The following is a 27935-nucleotide window of genomic DNA, read 5'->3' on the forward strand; positions in this document are numbered from 1 at the left end:
ATGAGAAAAGAGTATTATTAAAAAAAAAAAGAAAAAAAGATAATTACTCTCATTGATTAATTAATATTTATTATTTTTATGTTTAAATAGATAAGATCGTTTATTGAATTAAATAGATATATATCGTTTATTGAAGAAATATTTCTTTCCTATGACACATTTAAATAAACGATATAATATTTTCTATAAAATTTCGACATTATTTATTTTCCATAATTAACTAACATTATACTCGATATATTAACATTATATCTCGTGTCTAAATAAATAACATGCCGTAATATTTCTTTATCGAAAATTATTTTATTACTTACTACCCTAATTGAAGGACAATATTATCAAAACAAAAAAAAAAAAAGAAAGAAAGAAAAGAAAACAAAAAAATTATTACTCATTGATTAATTAATATTTAATATTTTTTATATCTAAACAAATTACACTATATTATTATATTTGTTTATCGAGCAAACATTTTTTTTCTCGTATTACACGTTATATAATATTTTCTATAAACACCGACAAAGTTTCGACGTTATCTATTTACCATAACTAACATAATTATTAACCATTAACGAAAGATTGAAAAGATCGATTTGTATCCAACAAATGTAATCCAATTGAAAGAAATTGAAGGTGATTTAAAAGAATGCGAACGAAGCTGCTGTTGTTGATACTAATGATAATGGTGGTGTAAAAGTTGAATATTCTTTTTCTTTCGAGTAAAAAGAAAAGTTAGAAAGAGGATAGATAGTAAGAGAGGGTTGACAAAGTTCGATGAGGCATAACATTTTGGATGAGGGATGGATATCGCGTGTTATAAAGCTCTAACGTCGACGAGTCGTCAAACTAGTATGTGATATCGTCAAGTTAGGACAGAGGGTGGGTGATGGGTAAGAGAAATAAGAAAACGAAAACGAAAGAGAAAAAGAATAAGAAGAAGAAGAAGAAGAATAGAATGTGAAGGATAAGAGAGAGTGAGAGAGAGAGAGAGAGAGAAATGATCGACGACGAATTCATAAGTTTGTAGAGTAGAAAATTTTACCACGGCTCGTAAAAGAACCGTGTTATACGATCTGGCCAATCGACGGCAAGCGAAATGCAGTTTGAAGGTGAATGCATATATTTTTCGATGTAGCCACGAAGAGAAGCAACGAAAATAACTTGTTGGTGAATATTGGAGCGGGGGTAGGAAGCAACGGGATGACGAAACGGAGACATCGAATCGTTTACTACCCCTTGTTTTCTACCTCCCTTTCTCTCTCTCTCTCTCTCTTTCTTTTTCTGTGTCTGTCTATCTATCTCTCTCGTTTGATTTTATTCAATGTATATTATTCATTCGTTCGTTCATTCGTTCGTTCAGTCAATCTTTCTTTCTTTCTTTCGAGAATAATTTCATTTGTTTATTAAGTAATAGTTTTAATAATAATCTTTGAGAAAGTTAGAATGAAAATGTTAAGATATTTTATATATATATATATATATATATATAAAAAATGAAGTAGGTAATAATATATTATAAAGGAATAGTGTAGGAAAAAGAAAAAAGAGACATAATTAAGATTAATATTGAATAAACTTAATAAGTTAATTTCATTCTATTAATCGATTAAATAATATAATCTAAAGCGAGTAGAGATGATGGAAAAGGATGTGTACGTGTTTGTATATAATTATGAAAAAATTGTTAATGGGATCATTTTTTAATCTTTTTTTTTTTCATTTATTTTTGTTTCAGGTAAGGAAACTAAAAAAAAAAAGTAAGATGATACGTCGACGGTATGTGATTCGCTGTCTAAGTTGTATAGAATTCTTTTGGCATCGAAACGACGTCATTTTTATAACAAGGGAAGTAACAAGGGAAGTATGACGATATGAACGATAGATAGATAGAGTTCTAGAGGTGTTAAAATCTCGTATTACATATATGTATTTGTATAAGTTATGTCGTAAGACATGTACATAGTATTTTATATATACATATATATACACGAGATAAGGAAAATTATACATGTATACATATACATACATATCTATATATATAATATATATAATATATATATATATATTATATATAAAACAATAATATATATAAATATATATATAATACACGTATATATGTACGTATGTAGATGTGCATTCGTCTCCTCTATACGTCGATAAAGAAGCAGATAAAGTACGTATTTGATGAATGGACAGATGCATTCGTCTAATAGTAGTCGTATTTCATTCAAGAGAGGGAGAGAGAGGGAAATAGACAGACAGATAGACACAAAGAGAGAGAGAGAGAGAGAGAGAGAGAGAGAGAGAGAGAGAGAGAGAGAGACGATTAATATCGTATTGATAGTAAAGTTTTTAATTTCGTCGTGCCCGTGGGACAATCGGGGTTAGAAAAGGAGAAGAAAAAAAAAAGAGGAGGAAGAACGAGGAGGAGGAGGAGGAGGTGTGTTAAAGAAGTAGAAATCGTTTTATCCAGCTCTTGCTCCTCTTAAACGACAGAAAGACACGAAATGAACGTCAAAGAACCGAAAGCGAACTCTTTCTTTCTTTCTCTTTTTCTCTCTTTCTCTCTTTCTCTCTTTCTCTCATTTCTACTTTCTATCTATCCTTCTTTTTTCCTTATCTCGTATTTGTCGATGAAAACGCGAGAAGAAGCGCAACACAAGGTTGATGACAATGGGTGACGATGGGGAGAAGGGTGAAATTTTACGTGCTCGTTCATTCGCTCGTTCGCTTGCTGGCTTGCACAACGACAAAGAAGACTGAGAAGAAAGAGAGAGAGAGAAAGAGAGAGTGGAAAGACGACGAAGGTCGATTATAAAAGATGTCCGTGCAAATACGAATATACCGAATATTACTGAACGCGCAAAAGATATAACAAAAATATTAATCGCAATGAAACGTCATTTCGAACGTCTTTCTACGTTCTTCTTCTTTCAAATCGTTTTATTAAACTTTTCTCCGTTACGTTAGTATTACCTTTATCTTCACGTAGATAATAATATGTGTGTGTGTGTGCGTTATGTGTGTGGTGTATGTGCGTGTAAGCATTTGAAGTATATATGTCCGATTTCGAGAGATTCATAAAGATATAATGAAAGCTTTTTTTCTTCTTATTCTTTTTTCTTTTATTTATTTTTATTCATTTTCTTATATTTTTTTAACTTGCTTTTCCTTATTTAAGTATTGTATTAAGGATTATAAATAATAAGGATACGAACGAAGGTATGAGCGAGAAATGAAAATTCGTAAGTGTAGATAAATGAATGAATGGATGGATGGATGAGAGTAAGAAAGACGGAGAGAGAAAGAGAGAGAGGGAGAAGGAATAGGTGTATAGGTTGTACGATGATCTCCCCCTCTCTCTCTCTCTCTCTCTCTCTCTCTCTCTCTCTCTCTCTCTCTCTCTCTCTCTCTTTCTCTCTCTTTCTCTCTCTTTCTCTCTTGAGTCGTGGATTGTGTGTTTTAGCTTAATCATTTTTTGTTAACTCGTTTCGTCTAATGTTTCATTTGATCAAAAAAGTCTTGAGTTATACATATATAAATACACATATACATAGATGCATACATAGATACATATATACATACATACATACACATATATATGATTCATTTCCCCTTGATGTTCTACGACAGCTTGTGATTTCGATAAACGATAGAAAGGAGTATGAGGAACAGGAGGTTGGGTGTACGGTAAAATAAAATGTGTCTGTGTGTACGTGCATATATATATATGTGTATATATATATATATATATATATATATATATATATATATATATATATGAATAATGGAAAAACGGAAGTTTGAAATCCTAAGAGAAAAAGTTGACGACCGGCCAAGCTGAAAACCTTCCGGCTAAATGTGCCAACATTTTTCTCTCAATTTGTATATGTATTATTGTATGCGTTGATGCATTAGAACATAAGAGAGGAAGAAAGGAAGAGAGATAAAGAGAAAAACGACGACAAAACTCATTCAAATGCGTTGGTCAATCAAATGTTGTTATCGTTATCTTTTTTAAATCTTTAATTATTTCGATAAGCTCGTAATGATTAAACGACGAATAAAAATTTCTATTTTTTTTTTTCTTGTTGATTTTTTTAATAAAAAAGTTTACAAACTTCATTACATATATATATTGCTATTTCATACATTTTTTAAATCATCGCCTTTCAGAAAAAAAAAAAGAGAAAAAATAGAAAAAAGAAGTTAATAATTTTAATAATTGAGTTAGTTTGACTCGTAGTAAATTTTTCTGATCTCTCTCTCTCTCTCTTTCTTTCTCTCTCTCTCTTTCTGTCTCGTTCTCTCTATCTCTCTCTCTTCTTGTTCTTGTAATTCGATTTCGATATTTCGGTATTAACTAAAACGATACAAGGATACACAAGCGCAGGAAGTGTAAAGGGAATTGATATTCTCCGATTATGAAGGGAACTGTTGGTTCTAACTATCTAACTATCTAGCTATCTAGTAAGCTAGCTCTCTAGCTATCTATCTAACTAACCCAAACTATATCTTCTAAATACAACCAACCAACCAACCAACCAACCAACCAACCAACCAATCATCCAACGTCCTTTCGTCTTTCTGTTCAAACCATCACACCGTTCTCGAAATATTATCAAATTCGATAGTCGACGAAATCGACGATATTTGTTGTAGCTTCGATGAAACGAGTAGCATACTACCTCACACCCATTCCCATCGTAAACTCTCTCTTTCTCTCTCTCTCTCTCTCTCTCGTTCATCGTTCAGGATCTATACTTTAATCCTTGCAAATATAGAGTCGAAATTCCGAAGCATTGTTGCGCATTCGACGAACAGATTTGATGCTCGGCCATTGCTATACGTGCTGCTAATCGCTCTGTCGTTCGTCCATGCTACGATTAATTATCGCTCGAGTGCATAATCCCGCTTCGCTTTAATCGGACGTTCGCCCTCTCTCTCTCTCTCTCTCTCTCTCTCTCTCTCTCTTTCTCTCTCTTTCTCTTGATATACAGGAGAACATTGTTGCATCCATCTGGAACGAGTCCGCTCTACCACCGATAACTCTCTACCATTATGTTATCATTCGTTCGTATAAAAAGTGTCTTCGATTTTATGAGGTCCCTCACCTCGTTCCATCTAACCATTCTTCGACACTTTTTATATCATTAATTATTACTATATTCTCCCTCTCTTTCTTTCTATCAATGAGCTAGAAAAATGCTCATTGCTCGTTCACTCGTTACTTTCTCTTTAAGCACACGTAAGATTATCTTATCGTTCTAACGATAAATTTAATATACAACACGAGTTTTCGAGTTTTCGAGTTTTCGAGTTAGAAGTTCAAATTTTAGATGTTGCATCGAAAATGATTTGTGATGGAAATATACATGAATTTTCTTTCTTTTTTTTTTTTTCCTTTTTTTTTTCTATATATAAATTCTTTTCTTTTCTGATTTCTTTTTCTTCTTATCATAATTAGAACAAGATCGAACTGTCGTTCTTTCGTGTTTTTCCTTTTATTTTTTCTATCTAACTATATAATAAATAAATAAATAAAAAACAAAAGTAACAAGAAAGAAAAAAAAATCCATACGCATATATCCCTTCTTTTCGAAGATATTAATTATAGCACGTTATTCGTAAACCGTATCATTTCAAAATCATATGATTTCTACCAGTTAGGTAACTTATGTAAATATGTACATAGATATGTTTACGATGATACTAATGAATATCCTATGCATATAGAAAATGCATGGATACGATGCAATCGAAAATCAATGATCGAAGAAGAGCACGGTTATGTAATAAATCAGATGTACACTTGTAAATATTATAATATAACGTATTTACGTTAGATAATTTTCTAATACATAAGTATATGTAAATAGTTTTTTAATAGAAAATTAACATTCTTAGCTTCGACATTTACTTTAACACACACACACATACACACACACTCACACGAACAAGTAGAAATAGTATAGGAGGTTAGTTACAACGTTTCGCGTTATCCTCGTATCGATAACTTTCTCCAATGGGAATATAGTATCGATCGACTAGGTCACGTATTTTATTCACGGTGTCGTGAATCAGTGTCAATTTTTACGATAAATCGGATATGTCGTTAGGTTTGTCCCCATCTTTTTTATTTCTCATTTTTATTCTTTTCTTTTTTCATCTTTTTTTTATCCATTTTGTTTCTTCTTTCATTTCTATCATTTTTCTTCTCTCTCTCTCTCTCTCTTTCTCTCTCTTTGTTTGCCTCCTTTCTGCCTCTCTTAAATTCTCTTAAACTATCATCAACCTCGTTGGAAAAGCGTTAACGTTATTATCTTCCGAAATGTGTGCATGTGTTATACCTAATTAATTGAACGTCCCTGCAGGGTCAGGCTGATTTAATACTGAATCATATGCGGTTAACGAAACTAGTTTAATCCTTTCATCGTACAATGACTGACAGAATCATTGGAAACACTGACGTTTCGAATCATCTTCTCTCTCGACGATTTTAACATTCTCTATGCATTCATTTATCCATCTATCTATCCATCCATCCATCCATCTATCTATCTATCTATCTATCTATCTATCTATCTATCTATCTATCTATCTATCTATTTATATATCTACACTTACTAAAATTAAGAAAAGTTACGACTAACTCTTTATTTAGTTAATCTTTATTTAGTTAATAATTTTTATACGATATTCATTACCTTCCAAAATACATAGGTTGAAAATAAAAATAATGAGATAGCAATGAGCTAGCACGATCTATAAAATATTTCATTTATATTATTTTTAATTTTAACCTACGTATTTTTTAACAACGATGATCATCATTCGTTAAACATTTTATTATTACTTATCCCTCTGTACACTTTTTTTTTTCTCTTTATTTCAATCTCTCGTTAATAATTGTTCTTCTTTCCTTTCTTTCTTTCCTTTCTTTTCTTCTTTCGTCGTAAGAAATTTTTTCTTATACGAGAAAGAGAGACAGAGAGAAAGATGTAAGCTCGTATCAGACTTTCTCTCTAGAGGGGGACAAGACAAATTAAATTCGTAAAAGGGAATTTTATATATATATATATATACTGTACCAGTTTTAATTTGTCGTTTAAAAGTCCCATATATAATAATCCTCATGTACGGCCATATTAGTGTACGATTTTAATGAAAAAAAAAAAAAAGAAAAAAAAACCTGTCCAATAGCCTCGATACATTTTAATATAACTCGACATACTTTTTTTTTTTTCTTTTCCTCCAAAGTATCTCTTCTTCCTTCTCCTCATTTTCCTCCCTATCTCCTCTTACCCCCCTCTCTTCTTAAAGAGTAAGAATAAAAATAAGAAGAAGAGAAAGCCGATGGATATTTTAGTTTTGCCTCTTTAAATAGTCTTCTAGCGAAACCTTGGACTTGTTGCGAAAGCATGCGAGATATTCGAGCGAGTGGTAAGAAAGTTGTCGATTAGGTATTCCTTTTCTTTGCTTTTCTTTTCTTTTCGAATATAAAAATATGATCTGGATTGTTAATAATCCGTGACAATAATAATAATAACAACAAGAGAAGCAGCAACAACGATATGAATAATATCGATTCTATGATAAGATAAATAATATTGTAATGATTGGATGCTCTCGAGTGGAAAGAGAGATTAACGATTGAGTTAAGAAAAGTATCGAGTTAAAAGCGAATAAAGAAAGAGAGAGAGAGAGAGAGAGAGAGAGAGAGAGAGAGAGAGAGATGAAATTAATAAGGTTCGATGCACAGATAAAATAAAGATAGGAAGTGTGTATATATGGAGGAGTATAATAGAAGAGGAGCGAGGTCAAGAGAAAGGTTACATGTTCGTTCGTTCGTTCATTCGTTCGTTCGTTTGTGTTGTATAAATATAATAGATGAAAATAACAACTGACGTATCGTCTCGTGGTTTCTATAGAAAATAAATAAGCGAAGATAATGTAAGTTAATCAGTTTGAAATAATAGTTATAGACTAGAAGTTATTAGAGGCTTTCGCCATCACAACAAAAGTCAATTTTCAAAATGAAAGACGAAATTATAGATGAAGTTATTCTTCATCTATAAGATGAAGAAATTATTCTTAACACACATACACTCACGTGTATACATTAATATCTATATATTTTCATTAATTCTATACATTATTTTAAATATCTCTCAATATCTATATATTTTTATTTAATTAATATCAATATGTTTTCAATTTATCAATATATTATCAATATTATTATATGACAAATTATAACGATAAACGATTAAGTTATCCTTCAGTATTTCTCCATACGTTCGAATAAGAATGCGAGAAAAAAAATTGAAGAGAAAATTAATTAAAAAAAAAAAAAAAAAGAACAGAGAGAGAGAGAGAGAAATAAACAAAAAATAAACAAAATAATAAAAACAAAGAAAAAAAAAAAGATATAAGATATCCCGACATAGCAACCGTGCGAAAGTTCATTACACGAGAGCACTTCGAAACGGCAATAACGTTCCTACTACTGGTTCCCGCAGTTTCCTCGATTTCGAAGTAATTTATTATCTGGATAGTGTGTTCGTATGTATGCGTATATATTTATATGAGTGTGCGTATGCGTGTATGTCCAAGAACGTCGAGTAGTAGAAAATACAACTCGAAAAAGTATATGCTTTATTGCCCAGCATTTTTCCACTGCGGCACGTCCTACTCTCTTTCTGTCTCCTTCATTCGTAACTCCTCTTTCTATTTTTCTTAAACTACTACTTGTTTCGTTATCGAAGAAATATATATATATATATATATATATATATATATATATATATATATATGAGAGAAAAAGAGAGAGAGAAAGAGAGAGCAAGATAGCTTCTTTTTCTTTTCTTCTTTTATCTTTTCTTTCTCGAAGAAGAAGAAAATTCTCGAAAATATTGTGTATGTGTGTGTGTGTGTGTGTGTGTGTATTTATCTATGTATATATGTGTGTGTGTGTATATATCGATAATACAATTTATGTTCGCGCGAACGATCGAAATATAAATTTTTATGATGATCAGCTGTTGTATCACGTCGCTTTCTATATGTCTATATATATATATATAGATATGTATATAGATATACATAGATATGTATATAGACATATTATGTATGTAGGTATGTATATCTATGCAGATATGTATGAAGTATACGTAGATGTTTAGTTCATACGTATGTATGAACAACGTAGGTACATATGTATCTATCTATCTATCTATCTACGTACATACCTATCTATCTATTGGAGATATAATTTGTCGAGGTATGGAAATCTCTTCGCGAGTATATTCGACGAGTCACATGTGCGTGACCAATAGAAACTATAGGGGTAGATGGATAGCTTGTTTCGCAAGGGTTCTGAAAGTTCTCGAAGATCATTGGTGTGTGAAATGAAATTGTCTAGTGCTTTGTTTATTTTGTTTCTTTCTTATCTTATTTATTTATTTATTTGTTTATTTATTTGTTTTTTTATTTATCCATTCATTCATTCATTCATTTATTTATTTATTTATTTATATACTTATTTTTTTATCTACTCATTTATTTATTTATTTATTTATCTATTTATTTATTTTTTTTATCTATTCATTCATTCATTTATTTATATATTTATTTATTTATTTATTTTTTTTATTTATTAATTTATTAATTTATTTATGTACTTATTTATTTATTTATCTATTTATTTTTTATTCGCGATAAAGTAAGTAAATATGAGAGTTTAATACTAGCTAAAAAATTGTTTTCATTATCTTTTTATTATTATTTCTTTTTCGTAATTAACGTTCAGTAATTTCTTTTCGTTATTATTTTTTATTTTCTTTTCTCTTTTTTATTCTCTCCATTACTAACAATAACACATTAGACGATAAAATATATCTAACCGTTGATAATAAACGTAAAAAAAAGATAATATAATATATTACTATAATACATTTACTATTAGATCAAACGTGTTAACTCTTTAAGAAAATAAACCGTTTAGATAGTTTATTTAATGAATTTAACAAAATCATCGAGAACTTCCTTCGTAGACATTTTCAATGTTTTTTATCGTAAGTGAAACGAGGAGATGGTTAAAGGGCCCTTATGCTGTATGTTAACCGCTACCAAACGAAATTACAGGTTTGCTCGAAGAACGACCGATAGATAGGTAATTAGATCAAGCCACGTACAGAAGGGGCCAATCAGTGCATGTTGGCAAAATCGAAGTAACTTGCGAGCACCATCGAGAGTCGACTGAGAACACTGGTGTTTCCGTCGTACGTGTGTCTTCTTGAAAAAGATAAATAGATAGATAGATAGATAGATAGATAGATAGATAGATGGATGGATAGATAGATAAATGGATAGTTTACTGGCAGATAACCAGTTTCTAATCGCAAGTAATTTTCTTGTAATTCTTAAATCTCTCCAAAAACATTTACAAAAACATTAGTTCGGTGTATCAGTCCTGTATTAAGAGCTATCGAATTTTCTATTTTTTTTTTTTTTTTAATTTCAAAGTCGAAATATTAAGGAGAATTTTATTTTTTCGAATTTGTTTCTTCTTCTTTTCTTTTTTTTTTTTTTTTAGTTATTTCAATTCGACTTTGAATTTCAATATGGAAACGAAGTTGTAATGGTTTTGAAAAGGATAGATAGAACGAGATCGTGAAAGAAAAAGATTAAAGGAAAGATAAGGAAAATGAAGAAAGAAAAATAAAAATTAGAAAAGATCGATCGATCGATCGATCCTGTTTTGCGCGTTTTAATAACGATTCAAATCTCGTCATCGAAGAAACCATCCAAAGCAATCGATCTTCGTCGATATTAAATGTAGAAGTGAAAATTAATCTCGATACGAACGTTATTTGTTACGAAATTATTTTTTTCTTTTTTCTTTTCTATTTCTTTTTGTTTTTTTCTTTTCTTTTTTTTATCTTTTTTTTTATTTTTTTTTTTATTTTTTTTTTATATGCGAAGCACGCGTTACGTATTTAGGATCGCATGCACGGAGGTATGCGTTAACTTTCGCTCCTGGCATGTTTCTTATATCGTATTTCCCTTTCTCATCGTCTTATGTATACATGTATGTATATATGTATGTACGTATACATGTATGTGTATGTACACTTTCGATTTATAATATTCTCTTGGCATGGATCAGAATGGATAAATCCGTAATTGACGTTATGATGTTATTAGGATCTTATCAAATTATATTATAAAAACAAATATTCTCATCGAAAAATTTTTTAAATATTTTCAATTCATACATATATACATACATACGTACATACATACATACATACATACATACATACATACATACATACATATATATATATATATATATATATATATATATATATATGTATATATATGAATTGAAAGTATTTAGAAAATTTTTCGATGTGAATATTTGTATATATATATATATTTTTATGTGTGTACATATATATAATTTTTAAATATATTATATATATTTCTATATATATATATATATGTATATATATATACATAATAATTTTTAAATAATTCGGAATAATTTTCTAAAGGAGAGAAGAGGATTGAAAATGATTTCTCGAGACTATTCATTCGATTTTTCAGAGAGGTCATGTCAATCGTTGAAATCCATTGTGAGATATATATATATGTAGATAGATAAATAGATAGAGAAAGAGAGAGATAGAGATAGGTCTTTCCGTATCGTAAAGAAGTCCTCTGCTCCACCCCTCCCTCTTTCCACTGTTCTCCTTTCTTCTCCACTCTTCTCTTCTCTTCTCTCCACCCTCCCGATCCCTCTTATCCGAGGCGTATGGCCGAAAGAGAGGGTACTTGTTTCGAGGCAGTATAAGTTTGGAATTAACGTCGTTAGGTTTTACGATCGCCCAGTCGGCAGAAACTGATTCGTTGTAAAGAGGAAAACGACTAAGAGGACGAACGACGGCACGTAACCCGTAGAGAAAGAGAGAGAGAGAGAGAAAGACATAGAGATTCGAGAGATTCTAGAAAGAGAGAGAGAGAGAGAGAGAGAGAGAGAGAGAGAGACAGAGAGAGAGAGAGAGAATGAGAGAATGAGAGAATGAGACAATGAGAGAAGAGGAAGGACTGAGAAGAGAAGGAGAAACCGGGAGCATATCCACCTTACCTTTCACGATCGCGAAAGGATAAGAGAAGAGAGAGAGAGAGAGAGAGAGAGAGAGAGAGAGAGAGAGAGAGAGAGAGAGATGGGAGGAAGAGAGAAAGAGAGAGAGGGAGAAGATAGTCTGACGTGTTAGCACCCAGAGACGGGTAAGCGATGGTCGTGGAAAACGATGGAGGAGGCTGAGAAAGAGAACGAAGAGAGAAAGAGAGAGAGAGAGAGAGACAGAGATAGATAGATAGAGAGAGAAATAAAGAGAGAGAGAGAGAGAGAGAGAGAGAGAAGGAAGGAGATAGAGAGAGAAAGGAAAGAGAACGAAGCTCGCGTCCGTTTGAAAATGACTGGGTGGGGATGGGGTAAAGAATAAGGGGGGGGTGACAGTAGGGAGATCGTAATTTTTCGAATTGGTTTTCCCTTCGTTACGACCTCTTTTTACGCGCATACCAATTTAATAGTTTATCGTACATAATAAAGGCACGTTATTAACGTCTTTCGATCCTTCTACTACTACTACTACCACTATTACTACTACTACTACTACTACTACTACTACCACTACTACTACTACTACTACTAATACTACTATTACTACTATTTCTATTACTATTATTACTATTACTATTACCACTATTACTATTACTACTATTACTATTACTACTATTACTATTATTATTATTATTATTATTATTATTACTACTCTTACTACTACTACTACTACTACTACTACTACTACTACTACTACTACTACTACTACTACTACTATTACTACTATTATTAAGACTACTACTACTACTATTGCTATTACTACTATTTTTTTTCTTTGTCCTTCTTCATCTCTTCCTAGATCTTTTTACCTTTCTCTTCTCGTATTCGTTCCAGCCCTCTTATATTTCCTTCCTTAATTTCTTTCTCTATCTCTTTTTCTCCTTTCTCGTTCTCTCTTCTCTCTTTCTCTGTCTTTATTTCTTTCTCTCTCTCTCTCTCTATTTCTCTCTCTCTCCCTCTCCCTCTCTTTCTCTCGTTTCCTTTCGTCATTTCTCTTCCTACGTACTTTATTATCTTTTCTCCATCTCCACGTGGAAGGATACTAATTTTTGATTTTCATTCTCTTTTTTCTATTTTCTTTCTTTTTTTTTTTTTTGATGCATTTAGAATTGGAAATTAACGGATGGTGCGTAATTCGTAAGCAAACGCGTTATCTCACTTATTATTGTATTTGAGGTGGATCGACTTGTTTTCTTTTTTCTTTTTTCTTTCTTCATTCTTTTTCGTGTTTATCTTTATTTTTATTTTTACTTCTTTTCTTGGTTTTTTATTTATTTATTTATTTATTTATTTATTTATTCATTTATTCATTTATCTTTTAATGGACGAAAAGAAAATGAGAAGAAACGAGGAAAAATGATACAGTAAAAAAAGCGAATACGAGAAGAAAATTATCATCGATGTATCGTGGTGAACGATGGAATAATCGTCTATGATAAAGGTGATAATAAATTTTCATAAAAAGTTCTTATTGCAAAAATTTTAACTCGCGTTGACGTTATATTTATCCGATATTATACGTTAAGAATTGATAATTGCTCGATGAACGAAGTCACGCTTAAAAATCATTTCTCGTTCGCGATCACGTTTTACGATCGCGAACGATAAATCGACATGCGTCGTCGTCGTCGTCGTCGTCGTCGTCGTCGTCGTCGTCGTCGTCGTCGTCGTCATCATCCTCGTCCTCGTTTTATCGCGAAGAATGAAAAGAAGGAAAGTAAAACGCGTTCGTGGAATTTCATGTAGGAATTTTATTTTTCGAAACTTTTCACCGTATGATAAATGTTTAGTTTCGTGAGGGAGGACTAAAAGAGGGGATAGATATAAAGCGGAAGGGGAAATGGGAGAATTTGGATGAAGAACGGTATCAGAAATAACGCAAAAGCTGTGCTGATGTGTGTGTATGTGTGTGTGTGTGTTTGTATATATGTTTTGTTTAATCCTTGCCAAACGAACGTACGGCACGCGAGAAAGTATGAAATACTATGATATTTATATCGTGTATCATACCTTTGAATATTTTTTTATGATATCGTACATTATGTAGTCTCTTGCATTCGTAGTGGATATATATTGTACAAATAAATAAAAATAAATATAAATATATATATATATAAAATTGCACGTTAAAGAAATACACATACACAAACATATATATATATTCATCATTTAGATTTTTTAAATCATTTATATTTTTGACGTATTATGTTAGTCGTTATTTCCTTGAGGAACATATAATTTAAATTTGTAAATTTGACGAGATCTGCCAGCAACAGAAATTTGTTACGAAATCACGAAAAGATCAAGGTAAGGATAATACCTTAATATATCGAATCGTTAATCAAACTTATTTCATGGAATCTTTTTTTTTTTTTTTTGCTTTTATATTCCTTCTTTTACTTTCATTATAAAAAGAGAAAAGAGAAAGGAAAAAGAAGAGGTCGAGAGAGAGAGAGAGAGAGAGAGAGAGAGAGAGAGAGAGAGAGAGAAGAAGAGACCACGAATAAAAATAAATAGATACAAAATCATCGAAGAATATATACGATGGAGAATCGTCGTGTACGAGAACGTGATTTAAATGAAAAGAGATAGTACATCGAATAGTTAATAAAATTTATTCGATTTAATTCGTCGGATATCCTTTTCTCCTTTACTTTATCGTATAATAACAAAGAGAGAAAAGAGAATAGCAAAAAGAGAAAAAGAAGAGGAATGAAGAATAGAAAGAGAAAGAATGAGAGATAGGCAGAGAAAAGATAAAAGAAAGAAAAAAAAAAGAAAGGATAGAAAAGGATAGAGCACGAATAAAAATAGATACGAAATCTTCGAAGAATATGTTTGAACGAGGAACGTCACGGTATGGGAACGTGGTTTTGATGAAAATTAAGTTGCAAAGGGGGAGAACATACCGAACGATATTATTATTCATTCCCACGTCGGGGCTTTTCGACTATGTTGTTCGGCACACACATCGACGACGAGACGGAGCCGTTGTTTTCCTGAGTTCGCGTGGATAACGTAATGTTCGAATGTCGTAGTCGTCCTTGTCGTCGTCGTCGTCGTCGTCGTCGTCATCGTAGTCGTCGTAGTCGTAGTCGTCGTCGATTCATAATGAAATCCGAGAGGAAAATCAGCGTGCGCGAGAGAGAATTCTCGTGTCGTGCGAAAACGGAAAATCTGAACGTGACGCGATCGGATTTGAAAGAAGAGGATAGATAGACGGGGTGAAGTGGAGAGGGGAAGGGGTGAAAGAGGGGCCCTCGAGCCGGCCCAACCCAACCTAACCCAACCCAACCCAACCCAACTCAACTCAATCCAACCCAGTTCAGCTCGACTCAACTCAACCTAGCCTAGCTTAGCTTGGTCTGGCCTAGCCCCATCATTTTATGCAAATAAAAATGGAGGACATTTGATTTCCCCGCGGTGTTTCTACCCCTCTCTGTTCGGTCGTCACCTTCCCCCTCTCTTATCCTTTCTCCTCCGAGTTTTCGTTCTCATCCTCGTACTCCTACTCGTATTACTCTTTCTTTTCATCGTCGTTAACGTCAACATGGTTGGACGATGGTCCTCGAGGTCCTCGAGGATAGAATATCGTGATGTTTTTTTTTTAAACGAATTTTGAAAATAGTTTTGCATCTCGTAGTAATATGTATAGATATGTGTGTTGATGAATAATTGTTAGTATTATTATTATTATTATTATTATTATTTTTGTTGTTATTGTCGTAGTTATTATTGGGAAGTGTGAGTTACGTCGAAGTTATTATTGTTTATCTTTGAGAGATAAGAAATGATTTTTCCAAGCAAATTTCGAGAACAGTTTTATATATAGCATCTCCAAGTAATATATATTATAATAAGAATAATTATTGTTGTTGTTGTTGTTGATATTGTCGTTGTTATTGTTGGAATTATTATTGAAAAGTATAAGTTATATCGACGTTATTATTATCCATCTCCGAGAGATAAGAAATGCTTTTTTCAATCAAATTTCGAAAAAAATTTTGCATCTCAAAGTAATATATATATATATATTAATTATAATATAATTACATAATTATAATTAATATAATAATAATAATAATATATAATAATAATAATTATTTTTGTACAGTAATTACAATAATTATTATTATTGTTATTACTGTTAATCGATTATTATAATTAATCCAAAATTATATTCATATATATATATATATATAATTCGATAATTATAATTATTATCGAAAAGTATAAGTTACGTCAAAGTTATTATCACCTATCTCCGGTAGATGAAAGATTTTTATTTGGTACAATCGAAAAATATTATTATATTCTCTTACAAATCGTAAAATAAAAAAAGAAAAAGAAAAAAACAAATTGAATCCTGTCAACGTAATATTCAACAGATACTTACCTAACAAACAGCAAACTATCAGGAGAAATTGCGCGAAGCGCGAAATACAAATCTTCCGAGAACTCATCTTATTTGTTTCGCTTTAGCAAGTTATATCAGAACTCCGTTTTCTAATCTCACGTTAGATTTCCAAAACAGAGTTTTCAATGAAGAGGAAGACGCGTGAAACGGTTGATGAGGAGAACGACAAGAGAAAGGATAAAGAAAAGGATAAAGAAAAGAAAAGATTTGTTAAACAACAAATTTCGTACATACGCGAACGCTTGCGTGAAACATAGCAACGGGTTGTACGAAATTTTTGAATAGATAAATAAATAGATAGATAAATAGATAGATAAATAGTATAGATAGATGAACGAATAGATAAAAAAAAAAAGTAGGAGAAAGAAAAGAGAAAGACAAACGAAACGAATGGAACGAAAAAAACTAGGCTACAGAAAAAAAGAGAAGGAAAGAAAGAAAGAAAGAAAGAAAGAAAGAGAAAAAAGGGAGAAAAATGGTGTATATCCGGATTGTTGAGAGTAGGACTCTCACCGTAACGGAGTCCACGCGGAAACTGACGGTTTTCGAGTAACGTGCGGACGCCGATAGCACGCTTGCTTCCACGCTCTCGAGAGTAGAGCGGAACGGATCATACGAGCTACTACGAGTCGACTTTTGCTTTTGCATCGTCGAGGCCTTATAGTAGTTTCTTCTCTTTCTCCTCTCTCTTTTTCTCTCTCTCTCTCTCTCTCTCTATCTATCTATCTTCTTTCTCTTTCTCTCTTAGTTCGCGCTTTTCAAAGACTCTCGCTACGGCCACGTGAAATAGCAAACGAATCAACAACGAGCGTCTCCTCCTTGAGACTTTTTAGATTGTGAGAATAAGAAGGAGGAGGAGTACGAGGAGGACGAAGAGGAGAAGGATAAGGATAGAAAAGGAATGGAAAGAATAAGTTACAATAAGTTACTACGGCCAAAGACACACTTACAAAAACCGCAAACTCAACTCGTCTCTTACCTTTGAGAACTCTGAATGCCTTCGTTGAGTCTCTCTTGTATTCTCTTTCTCTTTCTCTTTCTCCTTCTCTATTTCTTTTCTTTTCTTTTTCTATTTCTCTTTCTATCTTTGATTAACGATCGAGCGAGAGAAAGAGAAAGAGAGAGAGAGAGAGAGAGAGAGAGAGAGCGTGCAAGCGAAAGCGACACGGATTCGATCGAGGCAAGCCAAAGAAGAAGGCTAATGGCACGTGCTGTTGGTGCCACTCGATTTTTTTCTTTCTTTTTTTCTTTTTTAATTTTCTTCACTTATTTTCTTCTTCTTCTTTCTCGTATTGTTTCTTGTTTTCTTTTCCAAATCGAGTTTACAAAGATTTACATATGATGTTACTTTCTTTCGCACGCGAAATTATTTTCTCGTTAAAATGCCTAAGTATCGTCGAAGACGTAAGACTACGAACGTGTTTTTGTACACTGGATTGCATCTCGACGATCGGGTTATTTCTTAAAAATTCTTAAAAAAAACCTTTGAAACTACTTTTTTCTTTTTCTATTTTTTGTTTTTCTTTCTTTCTTTCTTTCTTTTTTTTTTTCTCTTAGATTTTTATCAATCACGTTAGATTTTTAGGCGAAATAAGAGCTTGTTTTAACATAAAACATCGCAAACGATTATACGTTGATTTATATCTTGAGATTTCTTTTCTTTTCTTTCTTTTTTTCTTTTTTCTTTCTTACATTTTTATCTATCACTTTAGATTTATGATACGAAATAAGAGTTTATTTCAAATAAAAGGACTGCGAACGATTATACACCAATCTACATTTTGAGATTTTTCTTTCTTTTTTTTTTTTTTCTTTTTTCTTTCTTACTTTTTTATCAATCACTTTCGTTTTATGTAAGAAATACGTAGCTTATTTCAAGTAAAAAGATTCCGAACGATTATACACGAATCTACGTTTTGAAATTTCTTTTTTTTTTTATCTTTTTTCTCTCTCTCTCTCTCTTCTTTTTTTTTTTTATTAAACGATTTCTTAAAAATTCCATATTCTTCTCTTACATATTCGACGTTTTATGCTGATTGTAAAAACGATCTCTTTTATTTTTATCAATTACGTCAGATTTTTATGCAAAATAAAAGTTCGAAAGACCGAACGAACTCGGAACAATTATGCACGGTTTTGCATCTTGACCTTTTTCTTTTTCTCTTCTTTTCTTTTCCAAATGACTTCTTGAAAACTTGTATTCTCGAATCAACGTTTTACGTTGATTCTATAAATGACCTATGTTTTTATCAATTACGTTGAATTTTTATGCAAAGTAAGAGTTCGATTAAATAAAAATAGCGTTCGTTCAAGATGAAAGGAACTTTTTTTTTTCTTTTTTTTCCTTTTTATGATTCTCTCCATAACATAAGAATTGCAAATGTTACGTCTTCCTTTTTTTTTTCTTTTTTTGGTTTTTGCTTTTCGTTTACGATCTTAACTCTTTAACGCAGTAAGCGGCGAAACTTTATATTGACGAAAGCATAGTTTGTCTTGGTATTGGTCAAGATTTACTTCGAAACAAACATAATAAAGCTACGCGAAGTCAATTTGATTTCATTGTGAGAGAGTAGCAAAAGAAAAAAAAAAAATAGAAAGAAAGGAACTCTACGTAATAAAATGCAAATTACGAACGGTTTTGTTATTAGCATAGAAAAAAAAAGAAGAATAAAAAAAATGAAAGAAAAAAAAAAAGGACCGAGCCAATAAATCTGTTACGCAGAGATGGCGTTATTGCTGTATATAAAATCGGATTAAATTAATTTTATCTTAATTCCGTTTTTGTTAAAACGAACGTCTTCTCTCAGTTGCGTAACTTCGCGTCATGCAATACTTCAGTTTTCTTTTCTTTTTCTTTCTTTCTTTCTTTCTTTTTTTTTTTTTATCGGTCTTTAAATTTCACTTAGAAAAAGTTTAGAAAACGTTTTTGTGTGTGGAGTAATACATCTTGCGGTTCGATAAACCGCAACAACAAGTTCGTGCATACCAGCAGAAAAGTAATTAATTGTTTAAACTTTAAACGCGTGTAATTTTTTTTCTCTTTTTCTTTTTCTTTTTTTTTTTTTTGTCAAAGTTTATCAACACTTCTTGTTGCTTTTGAGAACAAACAATAGAGCGAGATATTTGAACGATTAATCCACTAATTCCATCCATCCAGTTCTTACCACCGGCAGTTCATTATTATCTTTATTTCACTCGTAAAAGAGAAAAAAAAAGAAATAAAGAAAATACCAGGGAGGGATGCAAAAAAAGAATTACCCTCAGTGGTTTTCCTATTATTACCATTCCCGACGCAGCACGATGTTATATTTAGTTTTTAATATGTCTTAATTTATCCGTCCGCCATTTTTTTATCATCCTTTCCTATCTATAATCTCTTATCTCTTATCGTTCCTGTTATTATATGTCGATTTATTAACTCCGACGAATTTATTTACGAGAAGATTAAATAAGACATATTTTAAATCTAAATGAGTAATCGATTAAATAATGTTTTAAAAGAAAAAAAAAAAAAAGAAAAAGATTGTAGGGGAGGGGAGAGAACAAGATAATCAAAACGAAATAAAATGAAACAAAATAAATGAGTAAATAAATAAATGAATAAATGAAACGAATTATCTTCGAGCAAGATATTATTTAATATTGAAAATATTACGTAGGATCTGTGTCTGTGTTAGTGTCTTGTGTGTTTGTGCTTGCGCACGTACGTTTGTTTTCTTTTTTATTTTTCTTTTATTTATTTATTTCTTTTTTTTTTATTTTTTTTTTTATATTTACGTCATGTATAAAGATTTGTATATTATTCGTGTTATTATCTATTATATTATATTTATATATTATTATATTATATAATATATTATTAAATATTATCTATATATATATATAATATTATATAATATATTATATAATATAATATATTATTATATATTACTATTTGAAGTTCCTTACAGTGCATTAAAAAAACTTGAAATTCAGTTACTTATTTTATTTGTTTTCAATTTATAAGATATTAAATATTATAAAGAATTAATTATAAAATAGTATTATAAAGTAGTAAGTAAATAATTACATAATACATAAGAATAAAAATAGTTTATATTCTTATCAGGATATATAAATGTACGTTACGTTAATTCAGCGTTCAGTTAACTCTCTTCGTGAAAAGAATTATATCGGATGATTTTAATCAACTTATATCTTTTAATCTACGTTACATAAGGAGAATGTTTTTTTTTTTTTACATTGATCGTCTACAATCATTTTTGATAACGAAAAGATTATAAACGAAGATTCAATTCGTCTTATTCTAATCTTATTGTAATCTTATAAGTTTTTCTATCATTTTTCTTGAATTTTATTTCTTTTCTAATTTCTTTCTTTCTTTCTTTCCTTCCTATTGTAATTAATAAAATACATATCAATCTAATAAGAATTAAGTTTTATTTTTCTATCATTGTTCATTGCCTTGAATTTTTTATTTCTTTCTTTTTCTTTTTCTTTTTGATTAATACGTATCAAGAAAACAAGCAGTGTCTCTAAGAAGAAAAAAGAGAGAGAGAGAGAGAGAGAGAGAGAAATAAAAAGAAAGAGTGCGATTCAAGCGAGCGATTTATTATAAATAAAGATTCAATTCATACTTTGATCTTATCGTTACCGTTCTAATAAAAATTAAGATTAAAGTTTTCCATCATTTTTATTGAATCTTCTTTGTAATTAATTTCTTTTTAATTAATTTATTTCTTTTGTTTTTGATTAATACGTATCAACAAAACAAGGAGAGTCCCTAAGAAGAGAAAAAGAAAGAGAGAGATAGAAAGAAAAAGAATATAATTCAGACGAGCGATATCAGGTCTCATTGTTCGTGCGGACTCTGTGCTCTTTGTCTCTCTGTCATTTCGAAATATCATGTGAACGCGTAAGAGAGAGAGAGAGAGAGAGAAAGAGTGAGGGTGGGAGAGAGAGAGAGAGAGAGAGAGAGAGAGAGAGTACGAGAAGACGTATATCTCCGACGATACTCGTGGATAAGTTGCGAGTTTCCATTTACGACCTAGTACCCACTTCTACGTCTTCCACCACCCCTCTCCTTCTTCTCCTTATCCACCTATCTCGTCCAGCTGTCTCCACCAACCCTAAAAATAAAGAAATAACGAAAGAACGACGACGGGACGAATACTCGACGTGTCATATGATCTTATTTCTCGTCGCACTAACTTCTCAACTTCTCAACTTCTCAACTTCTCAATGTTAACGTCAGATAGGAATTTAACATATTTTTGTCTACCCATATATATATATATATGTGTGTGTGTGTCCTCTACATATCCTATATATAATATATATTCTATATATATAACATATACTTTATATATATATGTGTGTGTGTGTGTTTATATATATATATATATTCAATATATTCAATTTATATATGTGTATATATATATATTTAATTTGTTTTATTTTAATATTATTGTAATTTTATTAGTTTTTCTATTATTTTTATTGAATTTTATTTCTTTTTTAATTAATTTATTTTTTCATTTTTTTTTTTTTTTTTTTTTTTTAATTAATATGTATAAACACACACACACATATAAGGAAAGAATGAAAGAAGAAAAAAAAGTAACGTCACCATGCATGTGTTTTCCCTTATGCGAACGATAGAAATTTAAAACCTGTTTCAAAATTCCTCTACCAAACCTAGAGTACGATTATCGCGTTACACAAAGTTTCTTCTTTTTTTTTTCTTTTTTCTTTTTTTATAGATATCTCCACCATGGTGTATACTCTTTTTCCTTCTCTCTCTCTCTCTCTGTGTTGTGTGTCTCTGTCTCTCTACCCATTTCTTTTCTGATTTAAAAAAAAACTTTTTCTTCCTTTTTTTTTCTTTTTTATTTTTCTTTTTTATTTTTCCCTCACTAGAATCAACGCACGAATATTTTATCACATTATCGTTCATTCTGTACACCGTAGTTAACACATTTTGTTTGTTGTGCTGTCAGAACTCGGAATGTCCGAGTCATGTATAAAGATTTGTATATATGTATTTCGTTTTGCTTACGCACATTGTGCACGTATATCACCAGGTCATCCTGGAATTTATAATTTTTCTTTTTGTTTTCTTTTCTTTCTTTCTTTTTTTTTTTTATTCTTTTTTTCTACTAGATCTCTTTCGAGTGGGCACTTTTGTATCGCGTGTTTATTAACGTAAACATTTTTTTGACGTTACTCGATAGGTAAATACAGAGATGTACATGAACACACATGTACATATATACATATATATATATGTACGTACATATGTATGTATATTTGCGATGTGTATGTATGAACGCATTGAAATGTTGTCTCGTTAACAGTATTCGAGATTCACGAGAAGTATTGAGAGTTCTCGTTTAGAAAGTGGCATCTGCGGAAAGTGGGACATCACATATTGATTGATTACTTTTATAATTACGTTGACGATCGATTGATGATAATATGTTGATCACGATTATGATTTCTTTTTTTTTTTTCTATCGAATTATTTCTTCTTTGACAACAATAATAACAACGATAGTGGTCCTAATCATTGATCGTTAAATGATTGATTAATCTTACTAACAAATTATGTTAATCGATTAATTTTTCTTATTATCGATCTGTTTTCTTTTTCTTTTATTTTTATTTTATTTTCTTTTTTTTTCTTTTTTTCCTTACACGTTACTAAGCGAACGTAAAATATCTAGGAATTTCTTTCTCTCTCTCTCTTTTTTTTTTTTTTTTGTTTTAACTCCATTCTCGTTTTAGCCTTGAGAATAGAGTGCACGTTGTTTGAAATTTGTAAGACTTAGAAAAATTTCTTCGTCTTCCTCTTTCACTCTTCTCTTCGTTTTCTTTTCTTTTTCTATCTTTGTTCGTTTTTTTTGTTTGTTTGTACGTTCATTTCTTTCATTCATTCATTCATTCATTCATTCATTCATTCATTTATTCATTTATTCATATTCACACGTTCTCCGTTCATTGTAGTAGTAAAGTATTTATAAGAATACTTTTTTAGAATTTCAAGAGAATCAGATAAGAAGAGAATTAATAAAAATAATGATAACGACGATGACGATAATGAAAAGGACGAAGAGAAAGGGATAAAATATTCCGACGACCCTGTTGTAAAAATAAATTCGACGGGATTTCTAGCACATTTACATGATCTCGTGTAAGATCTTATGATTTTTGTTCGGCGATTAAAAGTTTCCAAAAGCCATTAGAAATGTGAAAGCTTTGAAGTGCCCGTAGAATTAATTTAAAGTTCGTAGCTTTTAATTTATGAACATACATACACATATATATATATATTTTTTTTCACACACACATATATATATTCGTAGCTTTTAATTTACGAACCTATATTATATATATATATATATATATATATATATATATATATATATATATAAATGAATTAAAACATATATATATATGAATGAAGTAGGGGGTGAAAATAGGGAGTTGAGTAAAATGGAGGAGAGTATATACAATGCCAAAAAGAGAGAGAGAGAGAACAAATTTGGAGATTAATCGAATGGAAGAATATTTTTTCTTCTTTCTTTCTTCTGTTTTCTTTCTTTTTTTTTTTTTTAATGGAAAACGAATGCGGAAATACTAACATTCGGAAATATCAACATTCACATCGATAGTATCCCAAGTTTCCTTTTCACGCTCGTCGAATTCAATTTGATAATAATAAACATCGTTTTCTTTTTTCTTTTTTTTTTTTCTCTTTTTTTTTCTATCGCAGTAAAGTTTGACGATTAACGAGGAAAGACTTCTTCCATTTTTCGTTTCCTCGTTTCTCGTTCCTTACGGAAAAATCGAATAATCTCGTGAAGATGGCGAAAAAAAGCACAAAGCGTTGGAGAGAATCATCGTATCGCTATTATACTCGAAGTAGATACTACGTAGATTCGTAGGTGGGGGTTGGAGGGTGGAAAAATAGGAAAAGGAGAAAGAAAAAAAGAAACAGATATCTTCTGCTCGCGTTGCTAAACTCTCGCGCGAATTCTTGGAAAGAGCTCTATAGGATTAAAGGAAAATTCGTACGAGGATAGAATCGTTTCCTCTGGCAACGAAAGAATTTTCTTCTATTCATATTACTTTCTAACCATGCGAGAGAACTTTTAGTATACGAACGAAGGAACGAAGGAAGTATCTCCCGAAAACTTCCGGAATAAACTCGATACTTTCCCTACTCACGATATACTTGACGACTATTTATTGACTATTATACTTATACTCGATGTACATACATGTGTGTGTATGTGTGTATGTGTGTGTGTGTGCATACGTATCATATCTTTTTTCGAGTAGGTAGCTCGATAAAAATAAAAAGTAAGTTTCTTAACTTTGTTATGTACTCTTTGTTTTTTCTACGTTTTTATTTTATTTTATTTTTTTTTAATTTATTTTATTTAATTTATTTTATTTTATTTTTTAATATTCTCTCATCCTTTCTTTTCTTTTTTTCTTTTTTTTCTTTTTATCTTTTGCTTTTTTTACTTTTACTTAATTTTTTTTATTATTAGCATTATTTTTTGTTTTTCCTTTTCATATGTACGTATATATAGAGTGAAGAAAGGAGAACTGGTTTTTATCGTAATTCCATTTACATCCTGTAATTTCGCTAAGCAAACGTCATTTTTATTCGTCCAACGAGATTCGATGGAGGATTTAAAACGAAATAAATTTAATATCACTAAACCCGATAATATGTGTACATAACGTGTACGTATAAGTGTATTATATTATAGATATTTATTTACTTTATAATATTATAATTTTAATACTTTTCTTATATAGATATTTATCTGTAATACGATAGATACTATTCACAAAATTATTTCATTATTATTTCGCAACATTGTTTTCGAATCTCCAAACGAATTGATTTTTTGAGATTACGAGATAAACAACATTGGGACAATTTCCTTCTACCCGATATTTTTTATCTTCTTTTTATTTTTTATTTATTTATTTATTTATATTATCAAAGAAATGAAAGATGAAGGGGTTGCTTTAATATTCAGTTCGTTGAATTGGAAAAAGAACTCGCAACGTTATTTAATGTTATTTAACATTTGATATTATCGATTTATAAATATAAATATATTTGTCTCATATTAAAAAAAAAAAAAAGAGAAAAAAAAAAGAGAAAAAGAAAGAGAGATTGAAAAGAGAAGGAAGATATCGTATCCAATGATAAACGAAATCACGAATTTAGGATGAGTTTACAACGAATTACAAATGAGATATATACTAACTAATCTAAATACTTTTAGAAGGAAGCTAGTTATTTACTATAGAAACTTCTAAACCTTTAGTTAAAATACATATTTGTCATGGGGATCGGTTTACTACATGACTGCTGTACTCTAAGAAAATACATACGTATATATATATATATATATATATATATATATATATATATATGTATGAATGTATATATATGTATATATGTATAATATATGAATGTATATGTACGTCTATGAGGACAGTGAAAGAGAAGTGACCGCATCGCGCGTTAGTCCGATATTACTTTCGAAACGATAAAAGCAGCTTATTTACTTCACACGCATATATAAGAGCGATAGAATAGTAGAGAGAGAGAGAGAGAGAGAGAGAGAGAGAGAGAGAGAGAGAGAGAGAGAGAGAGAAAGGAGAATAGAGCAGCGTCTCTCAACTATCCTAGCATCGTCGATTATAATACAAATTTGTCGTTGAAAAATAATTCATTCTTATTTAATTTTTGTAAATTTCTTTTTTATTTATTTATTTATTTTTTTTTTTTTGTATTGTTTTAATAAAGTATAATCATTCGTTACGTTATATAAGAATGTAAGAACGCGCGTGCACGTATAAATCTTTTTATCGTGGGATTAGATCCTCGTCTTTCAAGTAAATGAATAAATAATAAAAATAAATAAAAATTGAAAAAAGAATAGAAAGGAATTAGAGCGTAAATATCAGAAAGATTGAGAAACACTGGAATGTAAAGGACTTGGCCGCGTGCGGAAGAAATTCACTTCCGTAAAGTATATATGTATGTATGTATATGTGTGTATATATATATATATATATGATGTATCTATGTATACTTATATATCGTCCTAGTGATCTGTAATACGTAACAAACTGGGACTGACGTAATCCGTAACGCTTCGATCGTTGCTACGATAACGTTCAATTAACCTTTTACGTTCGTTTATTTATATCTAAATATATAGATTTATATCTAAATATATAAATTCATATTTAAATAATATAGAGTTTGTTAAAATCGAAACCGTTCATCGAGCTAAGAAGTAGAAAATATTAATTAAATAATATTTACACACACACACACACACAATATAGAAACTCTTTTTTTTTTTCTCAACAACACGTTTAGGAACTTTCGATTCACCCTATATACATACACACATACACACATATATATACATATATATACATACAGAGAATTGATTAAAAATATTGATATAATTAAAAAATAAAAGAAAAAGGAGAGATAGATAGATAGATAGATAGATAGATAGATACATAAGTAATTATGTATTTCGATCTTCCCTTAAAAAAAAAGAAAAAAAGAAAAAAAAATTAACCATCTATCCAAATAATGTTTCGAGATAACGATAACGACATGATACGGAAGTATAGCAAACTAGCTTTTATTAAAAATACTATAAGCTTTTATCAATCGTCACGCGATCGTTATTTAAAATATACTGTCAACTATTTCTTCGTTTCTTTTTCTTTTTCTTCTTCTTCTTCTTATTCTTTCTTGTTCCTTTTTTCTTCTTTTTAAATCTATATAAATGATAATCTATCATTTACTGCATGATTTACTTATATTTATCTTCTCACTATATCTCTCTCTCTCTCTCTCTTTCTTACGTGACATACTCATTTTGCAGTTCACTTATCGAAAATTATACTAATCCGTCACGATATCACAAAGCTTTTTAACCGTAATATAAATATTTGTTATCGATGCGTGTTTTTCTCGTTTTCTTTTCCTTTTTTCTTTTTTTCTTAATTCTCTGACACTACGTGAGTCGATTCATGTAAAGTTCAATCGACTTTTATTTATATTTATTATTTATTATATCGACTTATATTTGTTATCGATGCTTTCTTTTCTTTTTCCAGTCCTCTTTCTTTTTCTTTTTTTTTTCTTTTTTCTTTTTTTCCCTTTTTTTCTTAATTCTCTGATACCACGTGAGTCGATTGAACTTTACACGGTTTGCATTAAAACCTTCCACTTTATCTCTGTCTCTCTTTCTTACGTGACATACC

General features: G+C 30.4%; 2 protein-coding genes across 13 annotated transcripts in view; one reads left to right on the forward strand and one right to left on the reverse strand.

The window, feature by feature from the left end:
• Positions 1–17244, reverse strand: part of LOC127071186 (uncharacterized) — a 68826-nt gene extending 51582 nt beyond the window's left edge. The window contains exon 1 of the mRNA XM_051010152.1: positions 16590–17244. Coding sequence (XP_050866109.1) covers positions 16590–16656 — 67 coding nt within the window. The 5' untranslated portion in view covers positions 16657–17244. The remainder of the gene's footprint in view (positions 1–16589) is intronic.
• The window catches only part of LOC127071180 (RING finger protein 17), a 231870-nt gene that overhangs the window by 54613 nt on the left and 149322 nt on the right, over positions 1–27935 (forward strand). The window lies entirely within an intron of this gene.

The sequence above is a fragment of the Vespula vulgaris genome, chromosome 21 (assembly GCF_905475345.1).
Source record: "Vespula vulgaris chromosome 21, iyVesVulg1.1, whole genome shotgun sequence".
In the NCBI taxonomy this organism is placed as follows: domain Eukaryota; kingdom Metazoa; phylum Arthropoda; class Insecta; order Hymenoptera; family Vespidae; genus Vespula; species Vespula vulgaris.